Source organism: Thunnus maccoyii, chromosome 17 (assembly GCF_910596095.1).
Source record: "Thunnus maccoyii chromosome 17, fThuMac1.1, whole genome shotgun sequence".
In the NCBI taxonomy this organism is placed as follows: Eukaryota; Metazoa; Chordata; class Actinopteri; order Scombriformes; family Scombridae; genus Thunnus; species Thunnus maccoyii.
Window position 1 is genome coordinate 2526993 of NC_056549.1, and position 25984 is coordinate 2552976.

A 25984-nucleotide genomic window follows, 5' to 3' on the forward strand; every position below is an offset into this window, starting at 1 on the left:
CCAATAAAATTAATTTCGGACAGATTGTGCATTGAATGCGTGGTGAATTGTGGCGCTACGCACATAGTTTTGGTTTTTTGTGTGGCATGAAAGTATTAAAGAGAACGAGAGTGATTTGCTCCTAAACTTTATGCAAAAAAAAAACCACACTTATGAAATGTGCCACCGTTAATATCAAATTAACATTGTTTTTGCATTTAATTATATGTTAAAACAAAGCACAAGAGTGAATACTGGGTTATAGATCCATAATGGAACAGAAGACATGAAGTGCCTTTCTCACTCAGGCTCACTAAAACTAAATACCATTTCTTGTTTTATTAGTGCCATTCACTTTTATTTGCTCAGCTCTCAGCCAGCTATTCATTGCCCTCGGTATGCAGCGAAGTTATGACAGAAAACACACACCCACACACACGCTCTATTTCAGTCTGTGTGTAGAAAGATTTTTTAGTTTTATAGAGTTTTTTTTTTTCCTGCAGAAATATCTTTAGCCCGCTGAGGAATGTAGGAATGTTCCTACTTCAGATGGGATTCATAATCTGCATCGCTATGTTTGCTGTGTGGGCATTATTATTATCAAGAGATTAATAACCTCATATAAGACAACTAATCCAACAGGACAGGGTATTTTTGGAGCATCACTGAGATGTTGATCTTTATTGTGACCAGTTTTACTGTATGAGAACTTGAATATTTAGATTTTTCTTGGATCGTCTTGCATCCTCTTTGTTTTAACTGCTTTACCTTATGAATGTTTCCCTAAATGGATCGCATGTAGTGTTTTTTAAATGTACGATCAACAGATTATGTGTTATAACTTGGTATCATCACTCTTCACTTGACACCACATTACTTCTTTCCACTATGAGGATGTTGATCTTTATCAGAAACTTGACAGATTTAAACCAAATTTGCCTCTTTTGTGTTTTAAAGCAAAACAAGATATTTCCTATTAATCTGACCTTGCTGAATGCAGTGTATATTTGAATACAGAGGCTGTCATTGGTCGCATTTTGTGGTAATTGTGACTTCATTTTCCTCTCTCTAATGACACCATGCATGCACATCATTTATACTTAACATGTTTATTTCATTTTATTTCTAAACTCAGCACTTTAAAATCTAATTCTCTAACGTCTAGACTTCCATCAAACTCATAAAAGTTACCAAATAAACACCTCTGTTGATTTGATGATGTTCTTCATGTGGTTTTAAATACAGTTAGTCTTCAGTTAATCTTGAAAAAAGTTTAGACGTTGTGTTCTTATCTTGTTTTAATGTTAATTTCCTTTAAACTAGCCTTGAAGAGATCTTTTAAAAAAGCCTGAAAGTAAACTATTTAAAACTCACAGACTCTCTGTAATGTTTTATTGAGCAGATGTGGTTTTCACCTGACCTCCATCAGTTATGTTCTTAAACTGATTCAAGATGGCTTTACATTGTAAACCATGACCATGTGTGTGTCAAAGTTGTATATATGTCTGTGTGTGTGTGTGTGTGTGTGTTACATGGCTGTGTCCATACTGTAGCTGTTGACGTGTTTTCTCTCTGTCCTGTGAACGTGTCCTCCTCTTCCTCCTCCTCCTCCTCCTCCTCCTCCTCCTCCTCCTCCTCCTCCTCCTCCTCCTTCTTCCATCCAGGAAATTCCTGAAGGGGATCAGGTAGGATAGCACAATAGCACACCATGATACGGCTGCTGCAGACTCGTCTACCTCCCTCTTTCTCTTGCTTTTTCTCTCTCTCTCTCTCTCTCTCTTTCTCTCAGGGTGGGCGATATGGATAAAATATCAAAGATCACATCCTGTAAAGTATCACAGTATCAGCAGACTGAATGTTCAGTCTGCTTGCAATAAGTGAATAAAATCCAGAACCCAACTGGAACACGTTGGGTCTCCGTTTTCTGCCTTTAAAGAAACTACATGCGACAGGAAATGCGATCGTTAAAAGTATGTAGACCGTCAGTCAGAGAAGGTTTTAATTACTGTTTTAAGGACTTGTAGTTCAGCCGCACAGCTTAAGGTCACAAAAGGAAAGAATGAAAGATATAGGACATAGAAAAATAAACAGCTGTAAACAAGCTGTAAATAAACAACTTGAATGTTTTTTTTTTCCCTCTGTAGCAGTTGAAAGGATCAGAAGGGCTTGATTTTGAATAAAATTGACCTTAATTATTTTTTACTTAATTTTTGTACAAATAATCACTTTTAAATGAATTATTTTCATACATAATTTGAACCATATGTTGACAGATTTCTATTCTCATTGAATTCTGGCAGTTTGCAAATCAAGCAGCATCCAGACTTGTGTCTTGCGTTGTTAATGTTTGCCTGTAATTCTGACATGACAGCGTAAATCTTTTCTCCTCTGATGTTCTTTAAAAGCACTTCAGCCACGTTTTCCAACGGCCTGCGATTGTAACGCTTTAATTGCACAAAGCCACGTCAAACTGTGAACACATGCGTCCACACTGCGGGATCACCAAGCTGAGCCGCGCTGTTGTTGTCCTGCATGTTAGCGAGACAGACTGCAGCCAACACATGTGGCTCTACACCAGTTACAAGCACTTTGGAGCTTTGCCTTGTTTTAGTGTTAAGTTACTGCTGATGAAAACCAAATATTCCCTGCTGCTGCTGCTGCTGCTGCTGCTGCTGCTGCTGCTGCTGCTGCTGCTGCTGCTGCATGTGGAAAGTTTTCCACTGGCAAACAAGCGAGATGTTTTGTTTTTTATTGAGAAGCAGCTACAGGAAATGCAGTGTTTGTCACCTAGTTATGAGAGCTTTGTTAATGGTGCTGAGTTACAAGCACTTTGTAGCTTGTTATGGGATCTCTAGTTTCAGATATCAGCCTTGTTTTAGTGTTTAGTTAAGTTACCGCTGATGAAAACCAAAATATTTCCTGCTGCTGCATGCGGAAAGTTTTCCACTGGCAAACAAAGCAAGATGTTTTTTTTTATTGAGAAGCAGCTATAGGAAATGCAGTGTTTGTCACCTAGTTATGAGAGTTTTAATACCGGTGCTGTTCCTAAACACCCCCACCACCACCATTACCACCAAAGAAGGAGGAACAGTACAAACAGAAACAGTCACAGTGAACTGTTAGATGAGGAGCTACAGACAGCAGACTCTAACTCCTCCAACACGCCGTCAAGTTAAACAACTTCTTCCACTTTGCCACGCTGTTACACTCTTCTGTATCCAAACACACAGTTCTGCTCTTTATCATTAAAATAAAAGTAGTTGTATAGTTGAAATCCATCATGTCTGATGTTCCTTTGAAGGCAAATCGGGTAACATGTGAAGGATTTATAATCTTAAGATCATGTCGCCCAACCTCATCAACCTCTCGGCTCATCTCTTCCTCGTAATTTTCTCTCTCTCTTTACTTTTCTCTCTTCTGCTTTTTTGACCAGCCCTTCATTGTTGCTGCTGCTTCTTTTTCTCCATTCTAACAGAAATGTAAAATAAAGCCATAATAATACATCCTCCCACAGCTGGAAAACTAAGCAACAACAGCAACATCAACCCAACTAATTCCATTCAGCTTCCTGGACCTGCCTGGTACTAAAAAAAAACAAACAAACAAACAAACAAACAAAACAAACCAAAACAGCGAAACCAAAGCAACCACTTCTTTTTCCATCGTTGCTCCTTCTTTAATACTGGCATCCATTTTTGTGTGACATCACGTCTTGCTTCTCCTACTCGACAGTGTGGACGAGAGACAAGTCGCGTCCCTCTGACCTCCTCCACCTCCTCCTCCTCCGCTTCCTTTGTCTGTTCGGAAGTTGTTTTAATATGTTCAACCATCCGTCTGTGTTTTTTAAATGTTTCCTAAATGTTTTATTGTCACGTTTGATTTTGGATGCACTTGGCTCCATCTCTCATTTCTCTCTTGGCTGTTCTGAATGAAGGTTTTTTTTTTTTTTTTGTTTTGTTTGATGGTTTTTTTCAAGGCGGGGATAGATGAGTGAAGGGGAGCGAGCTTCGCACATCCCTCCCTCTCTGAGCGGCGGGGATATTAACCAATCAGCTCCTCAGACACTGAGCTCTGTCCTCCTGTAGACCAGGACATCTGTCCTTCTGATTGGACTGTAGACTGACAACATGGAGCGTTTATGGTCATGGTCCGCTCAGTGTTGGCCATGTGAGACGATTATGCTATTAATTATTCTCTGATATTATTATTCTAGTTTATAAAGCAGAGTAGTAGTGTAGTGCTTTTTATATCACGTAACAAGTGTTAAATAGGTGTCATGAATTTAAAGTAGCGGCTCTGTGAGGCTGAACTTCGGCACAGTGACGTTATTGATTAACCTGCAAATGATCTTCTTTATTAACTGATTTATTATTCGGTCACAGAGTCCAAGGTGACGTCTTTAAAATGTTTTGTTTTGTCTGACAGACGATATAAAACCCGAAGATATTCAGTTGACAGTGATATAAAACAGAAGCTGGAACCAGAGAATGATTTTCATTTTTGCTTTAAAAATAAACAATTATTCGATTATCGAAATAGTTGCAGATTAATTTGCTGTTGATCGACTAATCGACATATGGTTGCAGGTCTAAGCTTTATCTAATGTCAGCATGGTCACAATGACGATGCTGATGAATCACCAAAGTTATTACACTTCATCCTGAAAGGAGTTAATGAGACATTTCAGTCTGGACTGAGGTAGTGTTGCTAAAAATGATAAAAATCTAAATATACTCGTCTTCAGAAGTCACAATCTTTTAGGCTGTTAGTCTGTTTAGAGACCTGTTGATCCTGTAACTTAAAGTGTGAATAAATGTGCTCCATAGTGTGAGTTTATAGTCTAAACACCTTTACGTTTCATTAAAAAGGAAAAAAGAAATGTCTGTGAAGTGTCAGGAGGCGGCTGGTGTCTGGTGTCCTGGTGAACGTAGTGGGGAAAGGAGTGGTCACTAATGTCTCTACACTCACACAGATAAAAATCTGCCCTCTTGTGTAAAACTGTTGAATTTTAGAGCTCATATTAAAATGTTGAAGATGTGAAGAAATCATGAAATATAGAGCTTTTTTCTATGAGCGTCTCTAAGCGACAGTGATGACCACTCTTTCTGTCGGACGGCTTAGAGGGAGGGGTGGGCGGAGCATGAGTCTATCCCTGAAGTAACAACTGCTCCTTCTGGCTGCCACTCAAACAGAAACCACTCTCCTACCTCCTCCTCCTCTTTAACTCCTCAAGGCTCTACTACCGAGTCCTGCTTCTCTAACAACTTCCTCTGTATTTTTTTGTCTTTGTGTGTGTGTGTGTGTGTGTTTGATCGGTACGTTACAGAAACAGAAGAACATCGCAGGGGCGCTGGCTTTCTGGATGGCCAACGCCTCAGAGCTGCTCAACTTCATCAAGCAGGACCGAGACCTGAGCCGCATCACGCTGGACGCCCAGGACCTCCTCGCCCATCTGGTCCAGATGGCCTTCAAGTCAGTCTGCGTGTGTGTGTGTGTGTGTGTGTGTGTGTGTGTGTGTGTGTGAGAGATGATTTCCAGACAAAAAGGACGTTACAATCTGCACAGCGTACCTCACTTCCATCCTTACAGCCACGATTAGGATCAAAAACCTTGAATTGTTTTGTGTAAAAACCTCACGAAGAGCGACAGAGGAGTCGTCATCGACCGACAGATATGTGAAAGATGCTGCATGTAGAGAGAAAACAGAAGCAGCAGCAGCGAAATTACAACGTAGAGCAACTGAAATGCTGTTTACAACAGAAACCACTAAGCACTTGGAATACAGAAGAACAGAATTACAGTAATCAAGCAAAACCTGCAACTGTAACAATTACAATATCGTCAAAGACTTTGTGTATTAACAAAATGTGACTGTAATAAAAGACAGAAATAACCAGAATCAGTTATGATGAATGTTTGCTGACTAGTTAGAAAACATTATCAAAGCAGGAAGGAGGAATATTTTTGTCTTGTCGTGTGATGATGTGTGGTCTGTAATGAGCTGAGTTAATGTGTCGGTACAGGTATCTGGTCCACTGCCTCCAGGCTGACCTGAACAACTACATGGCTGCCTTCCTGGACGACCCCGAGGAACATAATCCACAGAGACCCAAGATAGGTAAGAACAGAACAGCCATTTCAAACAAAGCCGTGTCTTCTTGTGAGCGCTCATCACAGTTAATAGTCAGTTTGTGAACTGTGAGATGAGAGAAAAGTCAGGAAAAGATGAACAGAACCAGCATTTATTGAGTGAAACCTTCCTGGTCGAGCATGTAGCTACAGTAGTTTATCATTCAGCCCTTCAAGTTGTCCCTCAGACTTATCTTGTGATGCGTCAGGATGTCCCAACCTCATGGCGGTAGATTGTTCTGGAGAAGCAACGCCTGCACATGTCTCCCAATCCGGCCAAACCTCCATGAAACCTTCTCTCTCTCTCTCTCTCTCTCTCTCTCTCTCTCTCTCTCTCTCTCTCTCTCTCTCTCTCCAGAGGACGTCCTGCACACCTTGACGGGGGCGATGTCGCTACTGCGGCGGTGTCGAGTCAACGCGGCTCTGACCATCCAGCTCTTCTCGCAGCTCTTCCACTTCATCAACATGTGGCTGTTCAACAAGCTGGTGACGGACACGGAGTCGGGGCTCTGCTGTCACTACTGGGGGGCCATCCTCCGGCAGCAGCTCAGCCACATCGAGGCCTGGGCTGAGAAACAGGGTCTGGAGCTGGCCGCCGACTGTCATCTCAGCCGGATCGTACAGGTGAGAGGACGAGCTGAGACGTATATAAGCCAGCCAGACTTCCAGAAGGATTCTCTCGCCACTGTTTCCTTTTTTAGTAGTTATTTAAAATTCATTGAGCTTTAGTCAGATGCAAAAATAAACAAGGACGGACGGTTATCCATTTGTAGATGCAGAGTGAGGGTCTCTGGCATAACTCTGGCATAAAAAAGTACCACTCCATAGCTGCACCTTTCTAGTTAACGGACCGTCACCCATGTCCCTTCTTGAACAACGATTGGCCTGAAGCCACATGACCATTTATCCAACCCATCTTTGTAGACGTCCCATTGGCTGATATGTGTCTGGATGTATATGATTGGTTGTTTCATACCCGACTTACTTTATTTAAATGTTGTTTGATGATGACCCTGATGAAGGCCACAAGCCGAAACGCGTCGGTCAACTAATAAAGTTGTTCTTCATACTACAAGTGTTGTTGGAGTTCTCATCTCTCTAAATGTTATATATTTAAAATAGAAAAATACTGTGTGAGCATTTACTGAAAAGTACAAATACACACATAAATAGAATATTTACTTCTAACAGAAAACTGAAAACATTCACTATTTGGTAGTGTAATGTAAAACAGTCAAAATCTCTGCTGTTCTGCACAGTCCTGCTTCTTCAGGACTGTGTGTGTGTGTGTGTGTGTGTGTGTGTGTGTGTGTGTGTGTGTGAGTGAGTGAGATTTGATCAGATTTGATCAACAGGGGCGTCTCCCCTCCCGACGTAAGTAAACAATTTAACAGCTGTTGGCGGGTTCTGATTATTCTATTGTTAAATTTTAAATGGTTCATGGAAATAACTGACATCACCTTTTTCCTCCAGTGTGATGCCCCGCCCTCTTAGATCCAGAGAGAAAGAACAACAAACAAAAACATGATGAATGGAGAAATATTTCATGTCAAATCACCAGAATGTTCCAAAACTTCCAAACATAATATTTTGTTTGTGTAGAAACTTTAATAAGCGGGTTTGATAAATGTGTTGTTTTGTCTGTCTCTCCAGGCCACCACCCTGCTGACCATGGACAAATACTCCATGCAGGATGTGCAGAACATCCACAACACCTGCTTCAAGCTCAACTCGCTGCAGCTCCACGCGCTCATGACCAACTACCACTGTGCTCCGGACGAGCCTTACATCCCGCCTGTAAGTCAAACACACATAAAACATGTGCAGCAACAACATCACTAAACATAAATTACAACAGTACGATGCACACAGAGGTTTAATATTTCTGTTAAGCCTCTTTCAAACAGTAAATTACTGTAATAACCTCTCAGGTACCGCTAGTGATTTACATTATTCACACATGCAGCTACGTTCAGGAACATTTCCGTCTCGCACCTTTTCACACATACATGGAAATGACAGAATAGAAAGGGCAAAGGTCAGGCCAGCAGATGGCGGTGATGCAACACAGGCAAGAAGAAGAAGAAGAAACAAGGGAAGAAGAAGAAGAAGAAGAAGAAGAAACAAGGCAAGAAGAAGAAGAAGAAGAAGAAACAAGGCAAGAAGAAGAAGAAGAAACAAGGCAAGAAGAAGAAGAAGAAACAAGGCAAGAAGAAGAAGAAGAAACAAGGGAAGAAGAAGAAGAAGAAACAAGGCAAGAAGAAGAAGAAGAAGAAACAAGGCAAGAAGAAGAAGAAGAAGAAGAAACAAGGCAAGAAGAAGAAGAAGAAACAAGGCAAGAAGAAGAAGAAGAAACAAGGCAAGAAGAAGAAGAAGAAGAAACAAGGCAAGAAGAAGAAGAAGAAGAAGAAACAAGGCAAGAAGAAGAAGAAGAAACAAGGCAAGAAGAAGAAGAAGAAGAAACAAGGCAAGAAGAAGAAGAAACAAGGCAAGAAGAAGAAGAAACAAGGCAAGAAGAAGAAGAAGAAACAAGGCAAGAAGAAGAAGAAGAAACAAGGCAAGAAGAAGAAGAAGAAACAAGGCAAGAAGAAGAAGAAGAAACAAGGCAACTGTAAACAAGTCGTGGATTAAAATACGTCATCAGCGGAGTCTTGTGATTGGTTCGCTCGCTCCACGTGAGAGCGTCTCATCAGACACACGTAACCCTTCACCTGCTCGTCCCTGTCCCACAGCTGTACCGGCGTTTTCCCTGAAATGTTACTGGGTCTTGAGGTGTGAAATCGGAGGTTCAGATTTCCCTGAATATTGATCGCTGCTCCCGTTCACACATGACACCATGCAGGAGATGTAAACATGAACATTTCAGGCGTAGACTGCATGTGTGAACGGGGCTGCACATCATTGTTATGTAATGTAAGTCAGCTGTCTGTAACAAATCTAATCTGCACAGATGTTGTAAATAGACTTTTAATGATGTGATATTCTTTGATGCTGTGGAGCTGTGATGAACCATCCTGTGAGCCTTTACGGTTGCCTGATATGTGTGTTTGTGTGTTTGTGTGTTTGTGTACAGGAGCTGATAGACCACGTGGTGGCAGTGGCTGAAAACACAGCAGACGAGCTGGCGAGGAGTGATGGGAGAGAGGTTCAGCTGGAGGAGGATCCAGACCTCCAGCTGCCCTTCCTCCTTCCTGAGGACGGGTACTCGTGCGATGTGGTGCGAAACCTCCCCAACGGCCTGCAGGACTTCCTGGAGCCGCTGCTGCAGAGAGGTAAAACTACCGGGACAGAGTTAATAAGAGTTCATATAAATCAACTCATATCCCTTTCTTTGTTTGTATAAACACATTTCTAGCAAAGATTCCTCACAGACACTCAGGCCTCTGTGCAAATATGTTCAATATTTTACAATTATTTACAACTTATTACACTTGACATCATCACTCATTCATTAAAAACAGGAAACCTTTATGTATTTCTGTAGTTAACTTGATGAATTTGCATCAACTTTAAATTTTAACACAAATTTTTGGGAACTTTTTTCCACTTGTACTCACAAAAAAGCTGACTGGGCTCCAAGTTTGTGTTTTTAACCACATAATGTAGATGTAGGACTGTTAACGTGCTGTAAATGACACTGTGTGTGTGTGTGTGTGTGTGTGTGTGTGTGTGTGTGTGTGTGTGTGTGTGTGTGTCTTTTCTCTCTACCAGGTTTCTGTCGTTTAATTCCTCATCCTCGCTCTCCTGGTACGTGGACCGTCCACTTTGAAGGAGCTGACTGTGACAGCCACTTCTCTGCTGCTGACAACTCTGAGATGGTACGACGTTAACACACACACACACACTCACCCTCTCTACCACTCTGTGTGTGTGTGTGTGTGTGTGTGTGTGTGTGTGTGTGTGTGTGTGTGTGTGTGTGTGTGTGTGTGTGTGTGTGTGTGTGTGTGTGTGTGTGTGTCAGGGCAGTAGGGCATGCTGGGTAAAGTTAGTGCCACAGAGGACCTTCAGCAGGTTTAGTAACTGCTGACTGGCAGGAGCTGCTGACAGCTTACGCAGCAGACAGCGAGTCTCTGATCACAGCCGAGTGTTTTAAGGACGCTGCTTTGCTCTTTTTAAAGCCTCCGTTCAGTGTGTTTTTAATATATTTCATATTTTTCTGAGTTATTTCCTGACCATGTTGATTTGCCACACTGTTTTTTGACAAATAACTTATATTTTGTGCTCAATGTTCAACAAATGTAAGTATTTGCTGAATTGTTGCAGTCATCCATCATCTTCATGTGTTTGTTTAGCTACTGATACAGTATCAGACACCTGTGTTTCAGACGTGCTGCAACAACAGATTCATGTTTAAAACTATAAATCATTTATTTCAGTGAGACTCTCTCTACAGTATCTGCTGTCCACAGCTGTTTTACACTGTATGAGAAGCTTCAGTTCATTAAATCTCTGCAGAACTGCTGCGTCAGAGCAAAGTGACGTCACACCGTTCACTGTGTTTACCTTCATTAAATCACCTGATGTCACACCAGTATAACCACAAACACCTCCACACACATCAGACTGGTGGCTTATAACTCCATATTCAGCTTTTTATGAAGCAGACGTTGGTTTAGCAGCTCATCAGCATCTTTCACGACTTTCTTTTTAGCAAAAGTAGCATCTCATGTTTTATCCTTGAACGCTGTCGTGCAACATTCATTACTAAACTATTACTTACTACTAATTAATGACTCCGTCTGTCTCTGGCTGCAGATTTGTGGTGATGTTTGTTCATGTCGTGATGTTTCTGAAGCTTTCTGTTGTCGTTATCATGTTTAACTGTTTCACAGCAGTATTTATTAATCATCACGCCTGCTGCTCTATATTCACTCAGCCCTGCTGCACATACTGTACATCAACTAAAATAGCAGGTGCGCATGGAGACGCATTTATTATTTACATTTTAAGGGTGCAGTCCAGCCCGGCTACTGAGGAGGAACATTTCCAGACGTTTATTATAAAATAAAGAAAGACGTCAGTGCTTTGGGTCGATGATCCATCAATAAAGAATCAATAAAGAAGAGATTTCACATCTCTGGTCAACATCAGTCCATATAGCTGCTGCTGCTGTAGTAGCTGGATGGATTAGGCAATAACTACTATTCTGACACATCGCCATGGGTTACGACTATAAGCCACACCCCCCCATTCTCTGTTTGAAGAGCGTTAATCGTTAAACAGGAAGTAAGACGGCCGGAGCGCCGTTCATATCTCCGTGTTGCACTCAGATTACTTTTCCTCTGATTCCAGTTTGCTCAGTTAAACTCCGTCAAAAACCACCAAACATTCAGCTTAAAGTGGTTCAAAATGAATTTCAAGAAATCAGGAAAAAAGGTAAAGTGATGCTCACATTTCAAATCTTTTTATTTTATTTATTTTTATTTGACGTCGTGTTAAACATGAAAATGAAAGAAAACACCAGAAGTGGATTTGATCTTTTCCCTCAACATGTTATCTCACGCTGCGGTTCATAGGTCCATTTAGTAGCTGTTCTGGAGCTTTTGATCACAAGATTGTGGTGAGATTATTAATCCCAACTGCTGTTTCCAGGGTTTGTAGTTTGTAATAATATCTCATTTTATTTATCAGCATGTCTTTTAATCCCCGACCTCTAAAATAAAATCATAACAGCAAACCTTCCAGCCGTTAATGTTATCACATGTATACAAGACACACGCGTGTTTGAATATAACATGAACAACGTTACGTGTTGTCTGCAAATAAGTTAACAATTAAACTAAGAATCAACAAGCATATCAGGTTTATTGTTACTATGTTAAAGATTAATGCTGGCATTAAACATCAGCATTATATAGACGCCTTTCTACAGCTCTACTTATCTCCCCACTGCACTGGATGATTGAGATAAGAATTATACTGGATTCACTGGGTTTGTACTGGAGCTCCAGTAGTTAAGATGAAAACACGGATCAGTTTCAAGGTGAATTTAAGACTAAAAAAGGTAAAAATTCTTTGAATAGAAACGCAGCCGTAGACACGACGACGGCACCGCTGACATAGTTTGACTATTTATAGAAGAGTTTAAACCTGGAAGTTGCTTTGATTTGTGTCCAGAGGTTTGTGTGTGTGTGTGTGTGTGTGTGTGTGTGTGTGTGTGTGTGTGTGTGTGTGTGTGTGGTCTCCCCAGTTGAAGGCAGTGATTACAGTGACTTCAGAGGGGCAATTTACTTTTCATAACAACCTTCATACACACTCACACACACACACACACACACATACAAAATTTAATCAACACCAATCACACTGCAGAAGTTAGTGAGCGTGGAGTTAATGATAGACTCACACACACACACACACACACACACTCACACTCACACACACACACACACACACACACACACACACACACACACACACAGCCACTTCCTCTGTAATTGGTGTGTTTATCCCTCCTCTACTATTTCATGACTACAGTCTGGACATAATGCAGGCGTCTCTTACAAACACACTCACAGTGATTAATGGTGAGTGAGAGCGGTGGACGCCTACCACTACAGCTCAGCTCTGCATCCACCTCCAGCAATGATATAACTTCATATTTCATCAATATTACAAAATGTTAACATTATGAATTAAATCAGTCTGCACAGTTAGCTTATTGCTAAACAGCATCATCTTTTAGAAAAGCATCAGTTTGATTAATAAACTGTGAAACAGATGCAGACAGATGTAAAGTATAAACAGAATAAGTCATTTTCTTTACTAACACGTCCACATGCAGTGAGAGAGTCGAGTCATATCAGAATTATCTGCAGTGAGAAACATTCCTGAAAGGTTTTGTTTGAGTGTGTTTTGGAGATGCCAGCTGTATGTGGACACAAGGATATTTGTTTAAAGGGTGGAACAAACTGTTTTTGCTGCAGCAGCTTGATGATAATGTTTGTCTGAGTTTATTTTTGATTTTTGCAAAAAAAAAAAAAAGTCAAGTGGCTCTTTATAAATGTTGGAGCTGTTTTCATTGACTTGTCTGATTTATTGTAGCTCTGAACGGTGACGCTTCAACCCCCCGCAGGTGTTCAGTTACAAGACTTTTAAGTCCTGCTATTCATATTCTTTTGTTTTTAAACAACAGCTTAAGTTGTGTAACTGTTAGTCATTTTTAAACCACCTGTTAAGATGCAGTTAAAAGCCTCTCAAGTTCTGCAATTCACATATTTTTTTTGTTTTAAAACAACCACTTAAGTTGTAGGATCACTAAAACTGAGTGAGAGAGTTGTGAAAGCATTTATTTTTTATTTATTTATTATCATAAGCCACATTTTTACTTGTTTATCACTGTAACTGTGTTGTGGTTCTGGAGGTGAACCTTTGCATATAAATAGCTGACGTCGGCCGTCTCTTCTTTTAACATTATTTGCATTATTTAAAAACTGACCCGTGCACAAAGAAAGGTCTAAAAAATATTCATATCTTTATGTGGACCTATTTTTATGCACTAGAAAGTCAGTCAGTCAGTAAAGTTGTTGCTGAACGCAGCTTTACCTGCTTTACCTTTCATAAACTGACCTGTAATGCTGCTGATTGTTGATGGATGTAAACGGTTGTTGTTGTCTTGATACAACCGGCTGTAGAGTAATCCAGACATTAAATAAGCACAACTAAAGAATCTAACTGAGGATTTGGTACTAAATCTAACCCTGTGTTCTGGTTGTCATAGCAACACTAGGATGATGCTAAAGCTAAAGTTTTTTGTGTGTCGTTGTTGTCTCGTTTTAGCAGTAGTTGTTGTTGTTATTATTTTGTCTGGTTCTGGGTGTTTCCTGCACAATAATCATCTCACTCTCCCAGCATTTAGTGCTGTCCAGCTACACACACACACACACACACTCAGATGTCAACACACATATAAAACACACATGTGGGTGCAGACGTACTGTAGTGTAAGTCTGACACAAGCTTATTTATTTTGGACTCTCCGTTGTCAGAACAATTTTTCATGATGTGGGAAACGTTGGTAGCTCTTTGTTTCTCTCTGTCTCCCCACCCAGCCCTGCTCAAATGAGGCCGTATGTGTGTGTGTGTGTGTGTGTGTGTGTGTGTGTGTATGTGTGTGTGTGTATGTGTGTGTGTGTATCCATGATGTGGTTTTCATTCTTGACTGGATTCCAGCGACCACAGGTTCCTCTGTGGTCTTCCCCTTTTTTCCCCCCTTCATCCCTCCCTTCATTCCTTCCCTCCCTTTTTCTCATCCCTCCCTCTTTTTTTTTTTTACTCCACGGTCTCATTTATGTTTTTTTTCTTCCTTCCATAATGTCTCAGAAGCAGACGGAGGGAACGAACTAAGAGGACGTTCACTTGTTTCCTCGTAGCTGCACCAACCAAGAGGTTTCATCCTCTCTTAACACTGTTCCTTCCTGTCCTATCTCTCTTTTCAGCCAATGAGGAAAGAGCCGGAGGTTGTCACGGTAACCCTCAAGAAGCACAACGGCATGGGCCTCAGCATCGTGGCCGCCAAGGTAGGAGAACATCAGCTTTTTAAAGTGTGTGTGTGTGTGTGAAGAGTTAAACCCAAAGCAGATTATTTGAGCTTTTTAAGAAAAATTTAAATTTCTGAAGCAGGTTGGCATGAAACTGACAGGAAGTCCAAAAATAACCTGCGTGTTTTTAACTTGGCTGTGGAGAGGGAGCGTGTAGTGTGTGTGTGTGTGTGTGTGTGTGTGTGTGTGTGTGTGTGTGTGTGTGTGAGGCTGACTGCTGACAGAAAAGGCTGCTGTTTTTTTTTAAATTTTTTTAAATAGACTGCTTTCACTGTTGAGTCTGACAGCAGCTCAGAGACTAAACAGTGACGCTGCACAGAGAGTTCTGGATGACCGTTGAACAAAAAGGCGGGTCTGCGAGCGGCGGAGGCTCGGCCGTATTATCGGAGCGGGGGCCGCGGATCACCGTCTGTCCGCCTGTGTATTGTTCACGCACATCTGGTGTATTGACACGACTCTAATGTGTCTCACTGCTGTTACAGTATTAAAAGAAAGTGCACAGGTTGACCAAACAGGGACTCTATTAAGAGACAAATCAGCTGTTTTCTTTTACTCTAAAACTTTTATTTTGATTTGTTTTAGTTGATGACCTGAAGGAAGAGATGGATGAGATTAAACGTTACACACTTTAAAGTGTAATTTTAGTGGAAAAATGTCAACATGTTAATCTCCTCCTCTTGTGAATGTGTCACTAGCAGGTGTGCACAGTGGCGGCATCTGCTGGGTGAAATCAATACGTCTGATTGAAGCAGATTGGAACAAACAGACAGTAAACATGATGTCAAACTTTATGTTCCAGAGTCCAGAAGAAGGCTTTGTTTGGATAAATAATCAGTTACCATGGTGACGACATGTGATTAATGAATAAATCTACATCCAGGTTTTAAAATATCAAAGTCATGTATGTGACTAAAACACTTTCAGGTTTAACTTTCACTTTGACTAACAGATTTCCTGTGGAGGGAAACCCTGAACTTCCACACTGACTGACAGACTGTTATATAATTCAGTTTTAAAGTGTTTTAGTATCAACAGAGTTTCCTCTCATGGAATCTGATCATATTAGAGATCTGTGATGTTAAAAGCTGTTCATCAGTGGGTTTACCTGCGTAGGTGTGGATGATGTTGAGTGTTTTTCTTCTTCTACTCTATTAATAATGATGCGATGTAAGAAGGCACCAGCAGCAGCGTTGGTTCCCCGTGTGAAACATAAAGCCTCTTACTCTTTTTCTTTTGAGTGGAGTGAGTTTCCTGCTGAAGGCGAGAGCTTTCCTGTGCGGCTGTGTGTGTTCAGTGTGTGTGTGTGTGTGTGTGTTCAGTGTGTGTGTGTGTGTGTGTGGAGAGAGGAAGAGTGAAGAGGAAGGACGTACTGAGGAAGCCTTCTCGCTCTGTTTATTTTCAAAGCTGTGTGGAAGTACGAGGAGGAGAGGCTGAGATATGTGTGTGTGTGTGATGGGAAAGTCAGGTAGAGAGAGTTTTATCAAACAGCTGCGTGAATTCTCAGTAAACTGGGCTGAGCTCTGTCCTGTTATATAACCCTGGGTGTGTATGTGTGTGTGTGTGTGTGTGTGTGTGTGTGTGTGTGTGTGGTATTCGTCTGGTGAAGCTGCAGCAGCAGCGCTCTACCTCAGTCTGACCAGCCGGTGTCCCAGCCGACACTTCACCTCCGGATCTGCGCCTCAGTTCACTGTTTCTTAACAAACACAATCAGGAGCCGGAGGAGGAATTTTCACTGCGCTCCAGAACATTTTTAAGGAATTTCCTGCATCTTTTTTTTTTTCCACCACTTACACTGGAATTTACACACTTAACTTCTTAACTTTTTAAAATGACCTGCACTCAGTTTTTATCGCCACACACGTAGGAACTCACATCTCCAGCCGTAAACAGTGATTTATTTATTTATTTTAAACTGAATGGATTACTGCGAGCCGCTGTAATTGTGGTTTTTTTTTTTTTTTGGACTTGTCGGTGCACGTTTAGCAGGTTGAAGTGCTCTCTGGGATAAAAAAAAAAAGAGGAGGAGGTGTGGTGTGGTGTGTGCGCATTTGAGTCTGGACGTCCCAGTTGTGTGCACTGGTCTGGACAACGAGAGGGTGCAACATGTGGTTCTCTGTAGTGGGCAGGAAAGATCAGGTAACGCTGCTTTTTATGGTTGCTGCAGGTTTCTTGTATTGATGAATACTCCTAGATGTGAAAAGTGATTTGATTTTGTGTTTATACGCTCGTTCACATGCGAGCCAGATGAAGGGTGTGTTTGTTTTGTTCACTTATTTTCTGGACAGACCAGATTCCGTAGTATCTCCTATCTGGTTCTCACGCTGCAGCTGCTGGTTTTACGTGAGGTCGGAGTGTTTTATCCAGCAGCTGGTTGTATATTCAGCACATTATAGTGGTCCAGTGTGAGTTTACCGTGTTTACCCTCCAGTGTGACGGCCTTCTGGTTCGTCACTTTTTCACTGTTTGCTCTCTGCTAATGTTTAAACTTAAGATACACACGAGACACAGAGTGCTCAGTAGGATGGAACGATTTCATTATTAGTGGTTGATGTTTGTCAGGACGCTTGTTTTTGTCATCTTAAGTTTTTTATCTCGGTGGAACAGATGAGCAGCGGAGGAGTTGAAGTCAGTGTGTTAAAATAGATGTGTATCTATATCCTCAATCTGTCAAACCCACGTGTTTTGTGTGTGTGTGTGTTTCATGGTATTGTGTCCGTCTTTCCTCTGGACGGCTCCCAGCTGGAGTAGAGGAGACTGCCGGCGGCCTCTCCATCCCTCCCTCCCTCCCTCCCGTGTCCGTGTGTTTACTTGTGTGTGTGTGTGTGTGTGTGTGTGTGTGTGTGTGTTTCAGTCGCAGTAACGAACAGCACATTCCTTCTCTGCACATTTACAACAAAGTAAGATAAGTTTTGTTGCAATCTGGGTTTCCCGGAGTTTCATGCAGGATAACGAACTGACAAATGACCTCATAGACAGAGAACATATATGACATAAGCAGAACATTCAAGTTAAATTACACAATTATGAAAGTTTTTTTTTTTTATGCAAACTGAAAAAGCAGCGTTTGTGTTTGTTTCCACAGTGTGTTTGAAGTCCTGGTTGTGTGTGTGTTTGTTTGTTAGATGATAGAACGGTTCCACAAGTGGAACAATAGTATGAGAGGGTTACCCCCTGTGAGGGCTGGAACAATGGGAGGATGTACCACACACACACACACACACACACACACACACACACACACACACACACACACACAGGCTGGCTTTCCTGTAAAGCTGCAGCAGGAGGTGTTTACAAGGTGTGTGGAAGAGAGCGTTTGTACATCTTGGCTCTAGTAATAAAGGCCACGGCGTGTTTGCAGCCAGCAGAAGCACATTTTGGCAGGTCGGGATGGAAAAACGGAGACATACTTGCAGGAAAAGATCGGTGCACATTGTCTTCTGACCGGACGGAGTTCATGCTCCAACCAGTTTCTGTCTTTACACGCCGCCGGCGATCACGTAGTTCACAATACGATGCTGCTTCTCCCAAGTTGAAAAGTCAAATGTTTACAGATTGAATGTGTTTGTTTCTAATAGTCCAGCGCTGCTGTATGAACAGTTACTGTTGTCATCAGAGGAAACTGGAACTTTTATGACGGAGGAAACAGCTTGTGAATCCAGAGATTCCCTCAACTGTTCCCAGTGTTTCCTTCACAGGAGCTGAACTCAAGTCCCCCCTTTATAACAATGACTGAAGATCAGGAAGACAGTTTTAATGCTCCCATCCATCCCAACAAACAGCACATATATACATATATAAACATATATATACACGTCTGATCTTATTCATTCAAACAAGATGTAGATTTTAATGTTGTCAGCAGACAAAACTTGCTTTTAACTTGCTAGCTTTGTTCCAGCTTCTCACATGTGAATCTTTTCTGGTTTCTTTAGTCCTTAATGACGTTAAACTCAATATCTTTGGGTTGGGTTTTAGGAAACAGTGATCGATCAGGGTTAGTGCACCTGTGCAGTGTTTCTTGTGCTGCAACACAACCTGAAAGCCTGATGGATCCTCGTCCATGTTTAACAGTCGGCAACATGTTCTTTTCATGAACTGCTGCTCCTTGTTTTCTCCAGACATTCCTGTGCTGATTGTGGTCAAAGAGTTTTAACTTCATCAGTCCGCAGCACTTGTTCCCAGAACACATCAGGCTTCTGTAGATGATCCGTTGGGTTTTATGATGAAGACGCAGTTTAAGTTTTCTTCTACTGACTCTTGTTGTTTGTGCATCGCTGCACAGTGGAACAGTTCACCACCACTCCTGAGTCTGCTCTAATCTTCCTGCAGGTTTCTACAGTTCCCCTAAACTGCCATCTCTTTATTTACATTTCACACAGTGGAAACTACAAGCTGACAACACTTTGCTGTCTTCTTGTAGCCTCTCCTGCATTGTGTGCATCAATAATTTTCACTTTCAGTCTTACTCAGCTGCTCAGAGGAACTCGTCTCTGCCGAGTGTTCACACGAGGTTTGAAGAGGATTTAAAGCTTTGAAACTGACACAGCTGACATTTCCTAGAGACGCTTTTCAAGTAAAAAATCACCAAAATATTATTCATCAAGGATCGCCCAAATGTTTGCATACAACTGTAATGCTAACGTATTTTGTAATATGAAGTGAATATGGAGCCGAATGAACGTCTCCAAATGAAAAAGTAATAATTTGTGCATTGTACTGATTGATGTTTAACTGCAGTTTCTGTCTGTTTTACTAATTTCGTCTGGTTTCTGCGTGTATATTTAATAAAATGCCTCATCTGTTCTCACACTATGTACTCTATGTAGCATTGCTCATCCACACTGATGCTGTCAGTTGTTTTTAGCTGATCAAACATCTTAAAGTCGGGCGTGTCAATGAGCTGCAGATTTGCTGAAGTCATGAAAATGCATTTACTTCAGAATCAATAAGGTTTTCAAAATTGTTCAAAATGAAAATAAGAAGAATTAAGAAGTCGTTAAGATGTCAATCAGCTGGAGTCTGTACATGTCCACAGTTAGTCTAATCCTCTAAAATGACCTGCGTGGCTGTACAGGCCCTGTGAACACTGCCTCTCTCATGGATAAGTGGTTTCTAAAAGGCAGGTTGACATATTTTGACATGGTGAGCTGTAATCTTGGTGCGTCGCCAACCTGCATCAGCAGCGGTTTATGTGGGTTTTTTTTTTTTGTTAGCGCTGCTGTATATCAGACCTGCGTGATGTTGCTTCTCAGTGTGAGTCAACCGCACGACGTCACATCACTCTGACTCTGCTGTCCAGAGCAAAACACAGAAGACGCTTGTTTCATTTATATTTTTTCCAAATTCCTCATTTCAATCATCTATATGTTAATCTTGTCTGTTAAAAAAAGGTCACATTAAGGTCACTGGATTTATTTGACTTGTTAGATTTGAGTAAATGTTCCAGACACTGTTTGTTTTTCTCATTACAACCTTTGCTAGTGTGTCAGATGAACCTGATCTGACCTCCTCTATGTAATCTTCACATTTGATGATCAAATATATGTTTTGGGTGAAACAGAGTTTTGTTTTCTTCATATTTTTCCTCGTTGCTGTCGTGCTGCTCATGGAGAAATGTTGCTTTATGTGAAAAGAGCCCTGAGATAACTTCTATTGTGATTCGACTCTATAAAAGTAAAATTGACTCGACTCGAAAATTGACTTGACTTTCTGCAGTAATTAGTCATTAAAAGTTGTGGTATTTCCCTTCGAGGGCCACGTCGGGGGAAGCACGTTTGAAGCAGCCGACTCCTCCGGGCCATTTGCACTCTAATAGAGGCCTGGCAGCTTTGAGGTGCGCTTGATTTGTTGTGTCAGGGCACTTTTAAAGACCCGGAGCCGTCCATTAAAACACAGTGAATCAAAGAGTGCTGCAGGTATTCCAGCTGTTCCTGCAGATGTAACTCATTTCTAGCACACGGACACATTAACAGGAGACATTTTGTTAAAGATGTTTTTGTAGTTTAGAGTCTCAAGGTGGTGTTTTTTTTGTTGTTTTTTTTGTTTTTTGGAGGTGATTTGATGATTGTGTGTGACAAACAACAGATCTGGTTTGACTTAACAACCCACATCCCAACATCAGCTACTGGTTTTATAGGTTCATTACCGCAACAAACCTGCTGCGTCTCCAGTGTCGACACGTTTCAACATGTTGATGTCTTTACGGTTCGCCTGTACAGTCTGGACTGTGTTTACATAGTAGAAATGTATATTTTACATCGGTGACTACATGGAGAGAACTGCTAATCAGTTTCTTTAGGGATGACGATCACTTTCGGTCCAGATCTCAATAACAGGATGAATTTTAATCATTTTGGTCCTTTAACTTTCTCTCTCGCATCCGGTCAAAGTTTTAATTTGTCCAATACTGTAAAAACTAAACCTCATCTGTACTTTGTGCTCATTTTCAAATGTTAGCATGGTAACACACTCAGCTAAAATAGTGACCGTAGTAAATTATACACACATCACATTGAGCAGCAAAACAATTACATAACTGCATGGATGTAATGTTGTAATGTTTGCACACTGACTCCAAACCACAAATTTAATTAAATGGACAATATTTCAATCCCAAACTCAGTATTAAATGATTTATCTCCCTGGACGTCATCAGAGTTTATCAGCCAAGAAGATCCAACTGGGATGCTATTTTAATAAATGTGTGGTTTTAATCAGTGTACAAGTTATTCTTTTTTAGCGTCATAGATCCTCTAGTGCGGCTGCTGATGGACATGCCAACTGATGTGAGCTGCTGAATACCAGCTAAAAGATAACTGGGATTATTTTCAGGACAATAAAATCCAGTTTAATCAGCTAGTCTTCAGTTTTTTTTCTTCAACCCCCTTGTGGCCCCTTTGAACCTCCTGTGGGACCTCTTGAACTTGAGCCAAAAGTCCCTCTGAACATCCTCAGGAAGGGTTTAGGGAATTCCCACAAGTGTCTCTGGAGTCTGTTTTGGCGCCCCGGGGACCCCCGTTCAAGTATAAGCGCATGAAGCTGTGTCTCCCATCTGAAACACAGAACTCTTTAATGTCTCTGTGTAATGTACAACAGACATAAACCAGTCAGAATGATTCACTGTTCTTCTCTCATCTTAATGTCACTAACAGGAAGTCCGTGCCTGCATGAATCCAGCCTCATTACTGCGCATACACACACACACACACATGCAAAACACAAAATCTCTCACACATGCAGACAGACAGTTGAAACATTGTGGGTCAAATAGTTTCAAGCCGATGTCTCTGCTGTCTTTTTGTTCTGCGGATGATGGACGATGTGACAAATGCAAAATGGATCTCTGTTCACACAGTTCACACACTGACTAAACAGAAAATAGACAAATGAAGAAATCAATCTTTGGACTCATTCTCTTGACCCACGATGGTGTCATTTGCGTTTTAAAATGCACGTCATGCAATTTAATGATACTCATCAAACTTCAGGCGCTTCATTTTCATCCACAGTCAAAAACACACTGGAATAAAATATGCGCTGCATTGTGGAAGCACAGGAATGTGTTTGTCACATTCAGATGAAAAAAAAAAAGGCAACACAAAGCTCATTGTTACTTTAGAAGGCGCCGATCAGTTGAAACTCATTTTCAACATATTTATATGTTCCCACATATTCAGAGGTTGTTTTCCGGCTGCAGGAAGACGATGATTACCAACAATCTACAGTCAACAAAGTCCTGTTATAACAAGCCGGTGAAAGGAAAAGTGCAGATGATTATTAGAAAACACAAATTGGCTGCTTTATTTGGAGGCAGTTTCTGAAGTAAGTTGGAACAAGAAGCTGTTAAACTGGGGACAAACATGCTTTTAGTGATTTTCTGTCATTTATATTCTGCTAAGATGTTGGATATCTGTACTAAACATAGTTAAAGTTCCAAAAGTCAGGGCTTCAGTCTGCTCTACTTCCTCCTCGTGATGACATCAGCCGTCCGTTCTGCAGCCTTTGTTGCTAAAGTTGTTTCTTGGGTTGTTCACGTCGTCCACCCGCATATTTCGGATCTGATTTGAAGACGTAGTTGTGAAGTTTACATTTTGAGTAAAGAACAAGAAAAATGAGATGCAGCTGCAAGAAACTGACCAAAATAAACCTAAATTTAGACCTAGAAATGTGCACGATACGTCCTTTTAAAGCCTCTAAACACACACAGGGTTATGATGTGCAGGTGTGCATTTTTTCTTTTAATATCAAACATTAATCTCGAGAAAACAAACTCGCCACGAAGTCCATTTAGCAGCTGTTCTACAGCTTTCAGTCATATCACATCGTCCCCATCAATCAGCAGATGGAGTTTGTTTGCAGTTGTGAATGTTAAAAGTTGTATTTTTATAGATAAGCAGGAACTTAAAGTCAAAGACCTCACATCTGCTGTATTTCTATCTATCAGAGGATCAAATGATTAAAGCGTATGAGCTGCTGAACCTTTATAAGAACATTTTATAAGGTTGATACGAAGATGTTGTCATCAGTTTAAACACAGAACAGAGCAGCAGCGAGTTTAGTTAATGATTTATAGTGTTGTTCTTTAATCTGATCAGTTCATCACACTGTTCATACTGGTTTGTACTGGTGTTGACTTTCTGCACTACAGATGAAACAGTTAATAAATGTGAGTCAAACAGTGAGAGCTATTAACCTGAGTGTAACCCCTGCCTCTGTTTTACACACACACACACACACACACACACACGCGCGGTGCCACGTTGCCAGGTCTTAACGAATGGCAGCAATCTTTTTTAATCCACTCCACAGTTTTATGAGCGAGTTTACAGACACGCTGTGATTCCTGATATCCAGCTTTTCCTCTGATGTTTTCGTTTGATGGTTTCGATGATGAAGCCTGAAATTTAAGTGCAGAAGAGAGTCTTAGAAGTCTTTTAGGTATTTTTTTTTTTGTTTCCTCTTTGTTGCCTTCTCAACAAAGAAACAAGACAATTTCTCAATATATTTTCATTTTCAAATATGTGTTTCTAGTCTCCGACGGTGTTTGAAGTGATGGAATAGTTTCATATTTATTAACACAGCGGAGCGTCTCCATGAAGAAACATTTCTGAAATGTTTTGTTTTTCTGGTTTCTGGTTCTATTGTTGCACAAATTCAGAGGGATAAACATGTCAAGATGGTAAAGAAAAGCGTGTGAGACGTCTGATAACATGCCAGCACTTCACAGGAAAACCACACACACACACACACACATGCAGAAGCCCTCGCTTGTGTGTGTGTGTGTTTGTTCGCCTGTATTTCTATTCTTTTGTTGCTTCGTTGCTACTTGGTGAAGAAAGGAATTTGGTTTCAAAGAAAAATATTATGACATAGAATAAATTCCTCAGTTTCCAGCGGAGAGATTTAATTCTTTCAACACCAAATAGTGCAAAGAAAACTAGAATATAAGCAGCAAAAAAACCAGAACATAAATAAAAAAAAAGCCTTGATGTCTCTGCTGCTGCAGCTGCTCTATAAAAGTCTTGAGATGTTTTGAGTTTGACATGTTGCTGAACTTGTTGCCTCAGATAAAAGAGGCCTGCTTTCAGGGAACCGGAGTTTTGTAATCCAACCTCGCTCTGTTTAGTATCAACCCCTGAATAACTGCTGCTGCTGCTGCTGCTGCTGCTGCTGCTGCTGGTGATGGTGGTGATGGTGGTGATGGTGGTACTGGTGGTGATGGTGGTGATGGTGCTCCACTCCCTCCTGGTCCAGTTAAACAATACAACATGTTGGCTTTCTAGATGGTCACTATTAGTTACTTCTGCTGTAATTCACCTGTCAGATGATCATAGTTTGTGGTTTTCCTGCAGCCTGCGCGACGTACGTAGATGATCAGGACGTGTCCGTAGCGTCATGGAGAACGTTGTAGATGTTAAAGTACATGTTGATGTTTTCTGTTGGAGCCTTGTGAACTTCTGAGATGCAGAGTTGATCTCTCTCTTGCTCTCTGTGGCGGCTGTGTGGAAGGTTTTAACATGATACAGGAACTGTCTAGACCTCTCTGATTATCTTCTCTGTATGGTTTGAGGAGGACAGCTTGTTGGAGAGCCTCATGCTCAGCAGAGTGGGGGGTGCAGGTGGTTTGTTGGAGGGATTTTCTCAAGTCCAGCAGCAGTTCTGTTGTCGTGCAGACATTGAGGAAAAGACGGTCGCCCTGACACCAGAGTGAACGGTTTTCTACCTCGTTAAGCCTTCTGGTTGTAGCTCACCACTGCTGTGTCGTCTGCAGGCTACAGTCCCTCCTCTCTGACCTCTTGAAGAATCTTCAGCTGGTTTTACATCAGATTTACTAGGTTGAGTCCAAACCTGAGTTTGAAAGCTTGAAACCTTTTATTCTCATCTGAGATGCATTCAAGTGCAGCTGAGTTTCCAGGAATTGATGTTTGAGCCTGTTTTATGTGATGACAATAGAAAACAAAGTAGAGGCAGATGAAGCTGTATGAACTGAAAGAAGCAGGACAAAAACATCAGCTGCCTCCCAGGAAAAAAATGTTGTTGTTATTCTTCACTCATCTATTAACGGGACATTTTATCGCCTTTGTTTTTTTTTTTACTAAGAATGCAGCTGATGATTTTCATCAAATGTGTGCATGAATTCTTCTACATATAAACGGTAGAACAGTTCAGCTGGAACTGATCTCAGACACAGTTTGTTTGTTCAAACCCACGTCTGAGTTTGGATAAAAATGTTCATATCACAAAATGTTTTGGGTCAAACTGCTCCTGGATTCAGACTCAACTGTCAGTGTGAAACCATCCGAATATTCATCTACTGTCTCCAAACATAATAAAACACTTCATCCAGACCTGTTTCTGAAGCCTCCTGCACCATTATTGATCCATCATTTTATGTTTTATTGGGAGAGAGAGAGAGAGTGTGTGTGTGCATTTATGTTGCCTTGTATACTTTTTGACCTACAGGAGACGAACATTAAATGACTTCTGTCTCTGTGTGTCTGTGTGTGTTTGCAGGGTGCTGGTCAGGAGAAACTGGGCATCTACATCAAGTCTGTGGTGAAAGGAGGAGCAGCTGACATGGTCGGTATCTGCACTGAAACTGGAGCCATGTGTGACAGAAGACACACACACACACACACACACACACACACAGTGACTCATCCTGTGGTATCTGTTTGTTTGTTTGTTTTTTTTTCATACAGGACGGTCGTTTGGCGGCAGGTGACCAGTTGTTGAGCGTTGACGGGCGCAGTCTGGTCGGCCTATCACAAGAGAGGTAAAATAGTTTAACACTTCAGCAGCTTTAGATGGACATTAAGATTATAATTAAAGCT

The 25984-nt window shown here is 41.2% G+C and overlaps 1 protein-coding gene across 9 annotated transcripts in view; it reads left to right on the forward strand.

Annotated features, from left to right (window-relative positions):
* Positions 1–25984, forward strand: part of afdna (afadin, adherens junction formation factor a) — a 118269-nt gene that overhangs the window by 63872 nt on the left and 28413 nt on the right. For 6 of the 9 annotated variants that reach the window (XM_042389653.1, XM_042389658.1, XM_042389657.1 and 3 more), the window contains 10 exons: positions 1644–1664; positions 5306–5451; positions 6003–6097; positions 6467–6732; positions 7762–7905; positions 9182–9380; positions 9820–9926; positions 14547–14627; positions 25665–25730; positions 25853–25926. In XM_042389653.1, coding sequence (XP_042245587.1) covers positions 1644–1664; positions 5306–5451; positions 6003–6097; positions 6467–6732; positions 7762–7905; positions 9182–9380; positions 9820–9926; positions 14547–14627; positions 25665–25730; positions 25853–25926 — 1199 coding nt within the window. The remainder of the gene's footprint in view (positions 1–1643; positions 1665–5305; positions 5452–6002; positions 6098–6466; positions 6733–7761; positions 7906–9181; positions 9381–9819; positions 9927–14546; positions 14628–25664; positions 25731–25852; positions 25927–25984) is intronic. The other 3 variants (XM_042389661.1, XM_042389656.1, XM_042389662.1) reach the window with 1 other exon arrangement.